The 12,915-nt window shown below is 42.6% G+C and overlaps 2 protein-coding genes across 2 annotated transcripts in view; both read left to right on the forward strand.

Moving 5' to 3' along the window:
• The window catches only part of efnb1 (ephrin-B1), a 271,344-nt gene that overhangs the window by 252,385 nt on the left and 6,044 nt on the right, over positions 1-12,915 (forward strand). The gene's annotated exons all lie outside the window — the stretch shown is intronic.
• The window catches only part of tenm1 (teneurin transmembrane protein 1), a 149,327-nt gene continuing 144,516 nt past the window's right edge, over positions 8,105-12,915 (forward strand). Inside the window, exons 1-2 of the mRNA XM_062425412.1 lie at positions 8,105-8,321; positions 11,877-12,206. Of these exons, the coding sequence (XP_062281396.1) occupies positions 8,105-8,321; positions 11,877-12,206 (547 nt within the window). The remainder of the gene's footprint in view (positions 8,322-11,876; positions 12,207-12,915) is intronic.

Genomic DNA, 12,915 nt, shown 5'->3' on the forward strand with positions numbered 1-12,915 from the left:
TTGCTAAGATGTTAAACTAAAGCCAAACCAAATTATTTAAGATATGTTGACACATTTTTTTGTACCTGAAAAGGAAATATAGAGAATCAATAAGCGCTCCCGATGTTCACTCTATTGCATCTTTACGGAGAATGACGCAGCTGTGGTGAGAGTTCCCTTTTCTGGGGTTTTACAGACATAAGCAATCAATCACCGAGGACAGATTCTCTGCCATCTATTTGGAAGATTTAGAGGCCTCTCAATTTAGATCATAGATTATTTTAATGTTTTTCATCGGCTTACATTTTTTATAAAGGACATTTTCTCTTCTTTTCCTTTATTGCATTACTCCTTTTGGTTTAATTCTACTAATTAATTCTATGCATGAATTTCTGTAACCTCTCTGTATTTGTTTATGAGCTTTTTAAAACTGGACTTTTTCTTCCAAAAAATGAATAATACTTTTTAACTTTAATTTATTGAAGTGGCATATGCATAAACTTTTAATTTATTGAACTGGCATGCTGATGAACTTTGATCTGCCACATGTCCTGAGCCTGCAAGAGGCCAGGAGAATCACAGAGGAAGTGAGGACTGAAAACAGATCTGAGGAGCAGGAGAAGCCACAGGGAGAACTCAGGACTTTCAGATTGGGAACATCACAAAAATCCTTCTCCTCTCTCACACCGCGTGGGTTTTCCAGATGACAGGAGTCGCAGTGTAACATGTAGATGGAAGATTAGCCCACTTAGCATTCAGAAATCAATCTGTAATGCTGCTCAGCTGCTAGTAGTAGATCTTTTCAGCTACTCCTCTGCAAGGATAATGCTCTTTACTTACTCATTACTCTGTAATCAACAACTTCATAAAGGAAGTGCACAGGAAATACTGTCTAAATCGCTAATCACCAAATCCAATTTCTGGAATCAATGGAATTGATTTATCAATTAATTCTGCATCTGTAATGCTGCCACTTTGCTTTTCTATGGGTGTTGGAGGTTTTAGCGGTCAAATGCATTATTGAAAGAGGCTTTTTACCAAGAAGTGGCTGATGCAGAGAGCTTAGGAGGTTGTCAGTCTTGATGTAAAGCTTTATTTGCAAAGCGAGTTAGTGTGAACAGCCTTTTAGTCCTTCTGGGAGGACAGTGACATGTATTTATCTTGCAAGAGAGGAGGAATATCAAATGTGTTGAATAAGGCTTTGCCTTGTCAGGAATATTGATTAAGTGGTTTTGGGTGGTTTCTTTTGCTCCGTGTGTTTTTCTGCGTATTTGTGGTCCAATTGTCTGTGCGACCCTGCAAGTTAATGTGTTGTTGTGCATGTGAATGCACGTACGTGGCGATTGTGCTGTTGCGTATTCTCGTCCGTCTGTGTTTTTTGTTTGCTCTCTGGCCTTCTGGGGAATCAGCAGCAGGTTTTAGATCAGAGAGAGAGGGGGGGAGAGAATAGAATTGGATATCATGAAAAGTAACTGGTGGTCTGGTGAGAAGCAGTGTGAAAAAAAGCTATACACCAAGATCTAAAAGAAAGAAGAAAAGTTTTAACTATAGTCAAGATATAAAAACGACCTTTGAAAAGTTGAAGCAGCTTCTTCCTTGCTCTAGGCCACATTCAGAGGGCATGAATAGTGTAGCACCTTATGGATTTCTCCACGCTGCTCAAGCATGCAGTGCCGATGTGAGATTTGACCCATGTACATTATAAATAGTCAAATGGTCCACCATGGTGTCCCAGCTCCTGACAGACTCTGACAATAACCGATCTGCTCTGCGAGTGGACCTGGACACACATACACAAATACACACACACTGTTTTCCTCCACTTCTTGGTCATGCTCTTATTCTGACAGGAAAAGAAAGGAAAAACCGGTACAGGTCTGAATGTTTGACCCCTACAGTTAGGAGTTCTGGAGGCTCTGTTATGCTTTGGGGGACATTTTGCTGGCATGGTTTGGATCCAATTGAGGGAAAAGTCATTGCAAATCAATACAAAGTGGTTCTGAGTGATCACCTTTATCCTATGATGAAACATTTCTATCCTGATGGGAGTGGTCTCTTCCATGATGACAATGCCCCCATCCAAAGGACAGGAAGGGTCACTGAATGCTTTGATGAGTATGAAAATGATGTGAATCATATGCTACGGCCCTCTTAGTCACCAGATCTCAACCCAACTGAACACTTATGGGACATTTTAGAATGAGGGGTGACACAGCACTCTCCACCACTATCATCAAAACACCTAATGAGGGAATATCTTCTGTAAGAACGGTGTTCATCCCTCCAGTAGAGCTCACAGACTTGTAGAATCAATGCCAATGCTGTTCTGGCGGCACATGGTGACCCAGCACATTACTAAGATACTTTATATTAGTTTCTCCTTTAATTTATCACTCGTTTATGTGGATTGCTTTGTGCATACATGCATTAACCTTAAGTGCTACTGTATGAGGAATAATGGTGGTAGGCAGTGCTCCGGGTGCTGAATGGTTAAGACATCGCAGCGGTGCTGAGAAACAACGAGCAGGGGTTTTTACACAATGCAATCTTTACCGGCCTTTTCTTTTTCTCTATGGCGTGTGGGTGTTCAAGTGTGTTGTTTGTCAGTGTGAATGCTGTAAGTGTGTGTGGGCGCAAGGGCATTAACTGTGTGTGTTAGTATGTGTTTCATCTTTGCATCATATCAGGCATACTGTATACGCTATGAGGTCCGGGCTATGTGTGCCAGTGTGTGTGTGTGTGTGTGCAAGTGTGTGTACACTACAGTATGTGTTCGACTGGTAAACTCGGCATTAGCAGCAAGCGATTTCAGGGTTGGTCAGCTATGAAAGCACAACTACGTGACAGGAGTGCTGCCGCCCACAGATAGCTAGCCCTTATCCACTAATTAAAACCTTCTATCACTCCATGTCTCGCTTAGCAATCTCTCTATCCGTCAGTTCTCCCTATTTTCACTGTGAAATCTCTCCATCGCTCTTTTTTTATCCTCATTCTCCATTCTCCATTCATCCCCCCTCTCTCTTCTGGCTTTTGCCAGGTGCAGAGGGCTCCCAGAGGGGCGGTGCATTGTTTTGTTGTGTTTGGGTGGTTTAGGTATAACAGGGTCCTGTGGGTGCTTTAGGGTTTCTCGTCTGAGGTGTCCCTGTCATATGCCTGAGGAGCCATGGTGGCGCTAACGAATGGAACAGATACCTCTTTAAGCCTCCCGTCTTTTCACAAACAAACTGACACACACACACACACACACTTACGCATACCCTCACTCCAGAAGAGGCGTCTCTCTCTCTCTCTCTCTCTCTCTGACAGCTCACTGTTTACTCCCGTAGGACCTGTAACCTGGATCTGCATTTGCTGCTACAGACTGCGCCTCGATTCTTTCTGATGATTAAGCCATCGTAATGGTATACAAAACGAAAACCTGCAAACAACACCGGGATTGTCACAACTTCACAACGGAGACAGCATCTGCCGCGACGAGTTAAAGTTTTATGCTTGGATGTGAATGTATTTCTCAAGGTTTCTCGTCGTCTTTCCCGCGGCTCGCGAGGCCCTGTCTAGTGAGCGGGATTAGCTCGTCTCTGTGCAAACAAGCTTCATGAAAATGTGTAAAGGCCAGAGCCAACAAAGAGAGAAGTAGCTCCCTACTCACTGGGGGTCTCCAGGCTGTTATGAAAATAAGACCTTCTCTGCATGGCGGGAATGTATTTGTAATCCTGGAACTATGCTGTATCAATAATCTGAGGAGCTAATATTGTTGGATGGCACTCTGCTCTCTCCCCCATCCTCCTTGTTTATTTAACAATGTGAAACTCAATTTCTCTGCCTCTGCCTCTGCCCGGTCCCAATCCTCTCTCCGCCTCGCTCTTTTTTCCCCCCATTTTGCACGGCCTTGCCTTTACGCATGACAATGTCCGCTGTTTGCTGCAAGCATTTTTTGTTGTTGTTGTTGTTGTCGTCGGACATCTTAGGGACCCCGCCCCCTCTGGAGATGACTTGGTAGTGTAAATCCTGTTTAAAAGCAACTGTTTATGTCAGCCTCTGTCGCTTCTCTAAGCAGATTTGCACAAAACAGCCCAATGGTCTGTTGTTGCACTGTTTGAGTAAATGGATGGATAGGAGGGGATCAAGTGGGTGAAGGGTCCCATTAGTTATTATTGCAACTGTGTAGCGATGGATTATCACTCCCGCATGGTTGTATGTGTTGTGTGTACGCGTGTGTATGTTGGCGAGAGAGAGCAGATGATAAGAGACAGAAAGACAGAAACGTTTTAGCGTTGGATGAGGGGAGGAGGAGGAGGAGGAGGAGGAGGAAGAGAGGGGGCTAACAATGTACTGAGATGCATGTGTTTTACTCAGCGATGTCACTTTGTATTCATTTTAAACCGAGCGGTGAAGAGTTCATTACACTCTGCTGAATTATAGATTAGCATTAAATTAGAAATAAAATCATCCTAACATATACATATACACTGTCACTGCATATTTTCCTTGTAATTCCATTAGTAAGGCACATAAACTCACATGAGATGCATCTCAAATCTACAATGTATTGTTTTAAAGTAATAGTCTATTCTTTATTCAGTTTCTATCAATAATTTATTAATTGATTATTTCATTGATATCAATAAATTAGTATTCCATAGAATAGACATGCAGGGGTGTATTGTGGTTAATAGAGTCAGTTGGGATGCATTAATCATTGAAGTCCATGAATTTTACATATTTGGATTTTACATACATGTGTAGCACTCCAATACTCTATATTATGTCAAAGTTGCTATAAGGGCTGTTCAGTTGCTTAAGATAGTGTCCATGAAAGTTTATCTGTTTTGAGGGAAACTTACCTTAATATAATACCTTAATAATAACCAAAGAAACTCAGTGATAGATCTATTCACATTAATAACCAACCCAGACAACTCTTTTGAATGAAAGGGAATACCAGTTTACTGACCGCTTTTTGGAATGTACAAATAATATTTATTATTTTTTTTATAAAATAACAAATAGCAACTTACAAAATCATATTAAGCAAAATGATCTTTACCAAAATGAGAAAATCACTCTAATAAGTGCTTGACTCTAAACACCGTAATAAACTCTGATTAAGCAAGAAATGTACATTATTGTCTACAGCTACAGGTTACTACTGTTTACCAAGTATTTCTCAGTGTATCTCCTGCTATGTGATTCTTTTTTTCCCTTGCCACTCTCCACTGTTTTTCCCCCCCTAACTCTGCCCTCTAATGTTCTTTTCCTTATCTATGGCCAATTACCACAGGTGACACTATCTGATACCCACAGTAACCAATCAAACAAACAGAAACTAAAGACACACTCTGTTTTATTTTGAAATATGTTGGCCTTGATTATTGTTTAGAACAGTTTATTTGAAGTATTTATTGATGTATTTACATCCTACCTTATTTATGAACATATCTAACCACATTCCTTATTTTACTGAATTCCTTCAATTATTTCCATCTAACTTCATTACAAACTTGTTTGAGTCTCTTCCTTTTACAGCGGGGCTCCACATGCACAGAGATGATCAGTTGTTAGTGGCTGGCAGTATAGTGATGCAATAAGCGACTTAGTTAGGCAGCTTCACTAAGGGATCCCTCAGTGCTCCGTGTAGTCCGTTGCTCTACATGTACATAAAAAAATGATGAGAGCGATGATACAAATCTTGTAGTGAAGGTTTTGAAGATTCTAGTATTAAAAATTTACTGTAGCATGGTGCTAATTATTTCAACATCTTCAGACCTTTCCAGGGCTGCCCTTGTCTGTTTTCTATGAATAGTAACCCATAGTGAAACTCTAGCGCCCGCTATGCCCTAAGGAGGTTGTTCCTCAATTGCAAAAAAATCTAGCCTGGCGTTGTGCTCAGGTGGCACATTCTGACTTGTCCTACAGAACACCCGTGTGTCTTGTTTGAAGTGAGCTTGGCTCTAGGAAACAACCTCCAGGTTTTGACATCAAAACCAAGAATCAACCCCCCTAATGGGCACCCCACTGTGGGCTAGAATTAGCTGGAATAACCCCCGCCAGCAGGCTTACTTCTCTAAATGCAAGGGCCTCGGAGGACGAGATGGAGGGTGGAAAGCATGTAAGGTAGTAGAGAAAGAGCGAGGATAAGAGGGGAAGGAGGAGGAGGAGGGAGAGAGCCGAGGCAGGTCGGTACAGAAACGACGGATGGTGAAAGAAGAGTGAAAGAGCGGCTTAATCAAGATGTGAAAGTGAAGTGTGTATTTGACATTGTACACATCAATATACATGCAGGACTACATGTACTGAGCAAAATGCTTAGCTAAACTGCCTTTCTTCACACATGTGCGCGTTTAAGTGTGTGTACGTGCGTGTGCAGACATGAATGAGGGGGAAAAAAAGATGGTGTGCGCCCCGCGTGCAGGATTGCATGCTTTCATTCCTGCGTGTACGTGTGTGACAGACATAAAACGAGACAGAGAGCCTCTGTGGAGACAGACAGCAGTCAGTGCCTGCAGCAAGCTCAGAGCTCACAGGGTAATGTATACTCGCTCCTCGCCGTACCAGAGAGAAGGTGACACCAGTCAATCCCTTTCTGACAGGGCAGCTGAGATAATAGCGGGCTTTGATTCCTTGCAATAACTCCTGCCAATCAAAATGAAAGGCATCGTGATTGCGGGGAACCACAAGTGTGTGTGAGTGTGTGTGTGTGTGTGTGTGAGAGAGAGAGTCGTAGGAGATTACTGTATACTACAGTATGGCTACTATAATTGGACACAATATACGATCATGTATTTTATCTTGCTATGCTTTGTGATATCATTAAAGAGAAAACAGAAGAAGAGGGTGGAAGGAGAGACAAGTGAAGTGCTTTTACAGATCATCTGCGCTATGATAATGTCTCGGGGGGGGGGGTGGTGGTGATTGTGCGAGCGACTCAGCCCATTTTTTGGTTGTTTGCTGTTAGGGGGGTTAGCAGGCAGTGTGCACATGTGCATGCATGTGGGGAATGAGGAGGGTGAGCGTGAGGCCAGAGGAGGGAGTCTTTCAGGTGGAATAAAAGCATTACTGCAGTGGTAGAAAGGTCAGCTGTAAACTTGTATCAGACTAGTGGTGATCACCCTGTGCTGCAGATCTCTGAGGTATTGAGCAGGCACGCTCTAATGGCTTTGATATATGGACTACAGGACTCCCTGAAGAGGTCAATACCATAGCACTTTGTCTCTATGAGCAATGACCCTCTCAAGCTCCATTTAGAAGCTTTATATCTGCAGGAAATAGGCTGGAAAGGCCTCAGGCAGGGCACAGTGAAAGAGAACTAATATGAATGAAGTATTTTCTAATCACTTCTTCTGTGCTCTAATCGTTGTCCCAATCAATCATTAGTTATAAGCGGCAGTATAAGCATATTGCGCCGGACGTTATCAGAACTAGATTTTGATGTGGTTGAGAGAAGAACAAGGAAATCTGAGCTGAATAGAACCGAAAGAGCTGATTTATCATTACTCAATTTGGGAGGACAATGACACTATAAAGACTGGTGTCTAACAGTGTTTCATCATTACTTTAGAATCTGGTGAGTCACAGTGTTTAATGAAAGTGACAGACATGGGTCTCAGCTACAAATTTGTTGATTTATCCGGAACTTGACAGCGGTCGCCTGTAAAAGACAGATAAAGCGTACAAAAGCGAGAGAAAAACAGAATCCGCAACTGACAAGAACGGGGTGCTGCGCTTGATTTTGGCCAATTTCTCTTCAAACACACCCGGACATAATGGCCACCATGGTGGTTCCCTCTGAGTGTATTGATTTGGAACTAGCCTTTGGTGCGAAATATTAAAGAAGCCAAATTTATGAATGCCTGTATGCTGTGATCTGAATGAGCAGATGTTGCAAATATTGTTCCACTGTGTTCAATAACAAACTTTGTGTGCTATTTTTTCTCCCCTACCTTCTCTGTTCACTCTTTTATTTCCCACCACCGGCCCACCCTTCTTCCTCCCCGCTGTCCTCTCTTATTCTCCCTCCCTACCTTTTCCCCCCGCTTCCCCGCCATCTTTCTCACCTCCCCTGCCTGCAGACTCTGTGCTCTGTGCTGTGGCTGTGCTGAGTGACTAAGTGGAACCCCTACAAGCCATGGAGGAGATGGACAGTAAACCCTACCAGCCGTTGTCGAAGGGGCGCCATGAGATGGAGATGTCGTACACCAGCTCGTCGGACGAGAGCGAGGACGGCCGCGCCCACCACCGTTCCTACACCTCGCGCGAAACCCTGCCTGACTACACGCATGAGCTTCGCCTCACTCTTGGTTCACACCGGGAAAGACAGAACAACTACAGCCAACCCCAGCCAGGTGTGTAGATGCTCAGGGCGAGCTTTGGAAGGATGTATCTACTTAAAAATATATATATATCCACAGTTGCACAGATGCTGTATGTACTTAAATGGATACTGGCACACAAAGACATACATATACTGCAGCCACACACACACATACACACACACACACACACACACACACACACACACACACACACAGAGGCCTTTAAAAGGACCTATGTGAATTACCTATTACACTCCACAATGAGCCAGAAGGACAGTCGGAGGCAGCCAATTACCTCTTCTCCACGGAGGTGATATTTCTCTCCCACAGCTAAACTAGGTCAACCCCAAACCTCTCTGGCCTCACCTGAGGTGGAACACCACCCTTCATTACACACACACTCACAGATACAGACACGGACCGACATAGGCACACATGCAAAGGCACGTTGACACATACACACCGGAAAATTCTTCCCTGCTGGTGACAGGAGGAGAAATGGGCCAGTGCGTGCTGTGATGGATGGCCTTTATGCAGGTCATGTGTGTTGTTAAGAGAGAAGCTGCACCTCATCAGGAGAATGCTGCTGTGCAGGGTTCATAGTGATCAATAGATACTCTTTCCCCCACTCCAACCTCTTGCTACTTGGGGAGACCGCCTCACCATGCTAACAAGCAACATTAGCCATTCATAACAGTTACAACTTTTGACAAGCAGGCTGCTTCAGGGAGTTCATGGTTTGAATGCCACCTGCTATGGATTTTGTTGTATTGTTCGCCATGCAGCAACCCCTCGATGGCCATCAGTCATCATCATGTTGCTTCTCTGTCCTCCTGAATATCGCAGTGTCGATGCAAACGTGCCTTTTTCAATGGTTATTCAGCCTTTATCTTTCCACAACAAACAACACTGCCGTCAGTGTCATATGGTAAGGTGCAAAAGACCCCCCAAAGCAGCCTTTGAAATGTCAATGGCAGCCGGTTCTGCAAAGCACATCTGTTCATCTTTGGGCTACAGAGTTATATATAGTATACCCTACCTAAGTAACCAACTGTTAAGGGGGGACATTGCCTCTAGTGATGTTTTTAATGGATTACAGTGTTCCTGACAAAGATCAGCCAATTCATTTTTCCTCTAATTCCCAGCTCATGTTCTTCATATTTTCCATCATCTTTTAAACCCCCATCATCTTGCCCTCTCCTCCCTTCTTTTGCTTTCCTTTTCTCCCATCTCCTTTTTGTTTATTTTCCCTCGTGTCACACATTTTTTTCTCTGTCCGTTTTATCCTACATCACCTCTTTTCAGAGACTATTCTCTATTTAAGCTTAATCACATTCTTTACATTAGTTTCAAAGCTGTACCTACAGCTCAAAGATCCTTCAGTACTGATGACAGCTCACCAAAATATTTTAAACTCAATGTGATTCAATCAAGCTTTTCAACACTCTGTTTACAAAACTGAAATTAGTTACAGTATAAATGTATAGTTACAGATTAAATGTTGGGTTAGAGTTAAGGTTAATATAATGTTATCATGTAAGTATAAAAAAGAATGCACTGTTATGAAAAGAAGCTTATTTGTTTTGCCTTTTACTACTTAAAAAATAATGTAAAATCATACCAAAAAATAATATAGGGTGTAGGTTTGGAGCGGGTGGGTGTTGTGAGGTTAAAAACTGAAGCTACATGAATGCTATTTCCTGCATGCATATACATTAATATCAATCCAATAACACTAATGGTGAAATTGATCACCATTCACAGAAAAATATGAGAAATTTGGTGTAAATGACTTTATTAATGCACTATCCCTACTACTTACAATCAAATTATGTTTCATTAGCGAATAATGTTGCATTTGCAGCTCTGCTAAAAGGAACATTGTCCTGCACTTGCTTAATTTTGATTAATATCCTGTCCGGTGTCTTTTTAGGAGAATATGAGCAGTAAATCAAATCCGACTGTGTACTGCAGACTAGGCCTGAGATAAAAAACCCAGGGCATAAAATGTACACAAACACTACCTCACTGTTGCTCAGAATGCTTATTGCTGTATGATATTAATAGAAGGTGACTCACATGAGCACCAACTCAGAGCTTCTCCATTTGGATTATGGCAGCTGGACAGCTAGATGACGCTGTTTAGAGATTTCACTGAGTAAATCAAACTCAATCCTTATAGGATTTATGAAAAGTGTGCGAGACATGTCACCAATACTCATAGTGGAATCTAAAATGAGATGTGTTTATCTTTAGTTATATTATGACGCAGACTATTTTCGTTGACATTTTGATTTTTCACTTATGACGAGTACTTATAAAGCTGCTGAAAGTAATTTTTCAAATTATGAAGTCCATTTTTTTGCCGAAGTGAGTCAAGGGCAACTGACTGTAATGGCAGAAAATGGGAAGTCATTCAAAAATATTGTTTCCTCTCTAATTACCAGGAAACATCTCCTCTCTCTTCTGTTCCGTTCGTTTATTTTTGTTTTGAAATGAAACAGCTTTCAGTTTCCCGACAGCCCACGTTTGTTGCTAGGAGGAAATAGCCTATTTTCTCTTGAATTGCCCTCTTGCAGCCAATTTGAGCTAAACAGTAGTGGGCAGTGGTGACCAATCTTGCGGCGGTTTAATTCCAGCAGAACAGTGGTGTGAGCCACAGTTGGTCTTGACCCCATCAAACAGGCACAGCAGGACGCATCGCTGGTCAATGGAGTGGTCAACAGGACTGCGGCTTTTATTGAAACACTGCGGTTCTTGTTCAGAGGACCTGACCCAACACACATATTAACTGCACTAAGTGAGAAGGAGAGGAAGTCTTTCTTTCCTGGGTTCTCAGTATTCAGTAGAGTCTCTATGGTACCAGACTACTGTAGTACCGGTATAGATTTCAATTTATGCCTTGATTTTTTCAAATTACATCAGCTCCATCACTTCCACTTATACATTCTAAACAGAAAACTCAGCTGGCGAGAAAGAAAATTTACTCAACTGCCTATAGAGAAAAAAAAAAAAGTCGAGCTCAATTGAATTGAATTGAATTGAAGTGTAACCAGAGGACTAACACAGTATATCTGATGTTCTCAGATAACAGGTTGATGCTTGGGATTGGAGGGCGTTCTAATACCTGAAAGCATATGAGGCTCAATTTTTCCCTCAGTCTGAGTCAATATTAATAAGGTTTGATCTTTATCTGATCTCTTCACCCCACCAAGGAGAATATAGATGAGATCAGTGCTCTGTTTGAGCAGCAGTTCAATACATCTCAAGCTCAGTAACACACATCAGGCTGTCCGAACAGGATATAGCTCCACTGCAAATGGTTAAGAAAAATCGAGGGTGGCATTTTGATTCGGACTTCTGCTGCAAAACTTGTAATACGTGCTTGCTCAAATAACAGCCTGTCTCTTGATATAATTTGGGAGGTTTTTGGTATTTGGCTTGTAACTGCCTGTTGTTAATAAACACCTGGTCAGCTTAGTTGCAGAGGCACATAAAAAAACACATGCCAGGATAAGAGACTTTACCACTCTATGTCTTCATGATATCAATCTGAATGTCTCCCCCATCTCTCCGCCTTTTTAGATCTAGATTTCCTTAAGGCTGGGCAGATGAGGAGCCCAGAATACCACATCCACCCACAGCAGCAGCAGCAGCAGCAGCAGCATCAGGAGGAGGAGGAGGAGGCGTTGTGCTCCGGACCCGCCGCTCACGTCCACAGCCGCGGCTACTCCCTGGGCATGGGCTCGGACGTGGACACGGAGCCGGAGGTGGACCCCTCTCCAGCTCACGGCCTGCAGCACATGTGGATGCGTGGCTTGAAGTCCGAGCAGAGCTCCTGCCTCACGAGCCGTGCCAACTCCGCCCTCTCTCTCACTGACACTGAGCATGACAGGAAATCTGAGCCTGACAATGGTGAGTGGGAAAAAAACAACTCTACATTCAACTCGGGGATTGTCTATCAACACCAGAGGAGATAGAATATTTTAGCTTAGTAGATAATATTGTGCACCTCTCATGATTCATTTTTTGTGCATGTCAGTAGTATACGGCATGTTATGGAGCCAGGCTATTTCTGTGTTTTTCCTCTCTGACTGTATTTCACAATACATTTTCACACTGTCTCATTATACAGAGAAAAAAACATTCTAACCAATTAATGCAAAGAAAATCAACATATAAAATTATAACTCTTTTAAAGGTTTAGTTTACAGCCTTGGGCAATTACATGATTGAAACACAGTTTTTGAACTAATGCTAATGCCTAAGTTCCTCTCTCTTTGAAGGCTCTTTGATGTCATTAAATACAGAAAATGTACTATTGGTTATTTAGTCTCTGAAGTAAGCTTGTATTGAAGGTGAATGTGGGGTTGCCTGGGGATGGAGCCAGAGGAAAGTCCAGTGACGAACAACTGCAGCATATAGCTCAGAAAAGGATTGAACATCCATTGGAATGTGAAGTAGATTTTGATTTAAGGTTTCAAGGAAGAGGAATTGGAGGGGTTGGATGTCTGCAGCACCTGACTGGCTGCCTGAGGGTAGCTGACAACTGCCTCAGTTTGGAAGAGTATAGCCTGGAAGGAAGGAGAAGTTGAGAGGCGGGGGTGAAGATATGGGGCCAACT

Source organism: Scomber scombrus, chromosome 9, assembly GCF_963691925.1.
Source record: "Scomber scombrus chromosome 9, fScoSco1.1, whole genome shotgun sequence".
In the NCBI taxonomy this organism is placed as follows: Eukaryota; Metazoa; Chordata; class Actinopteri; order Scombriformes; family Scombridae; genus Scomber; species Scomber scombrus.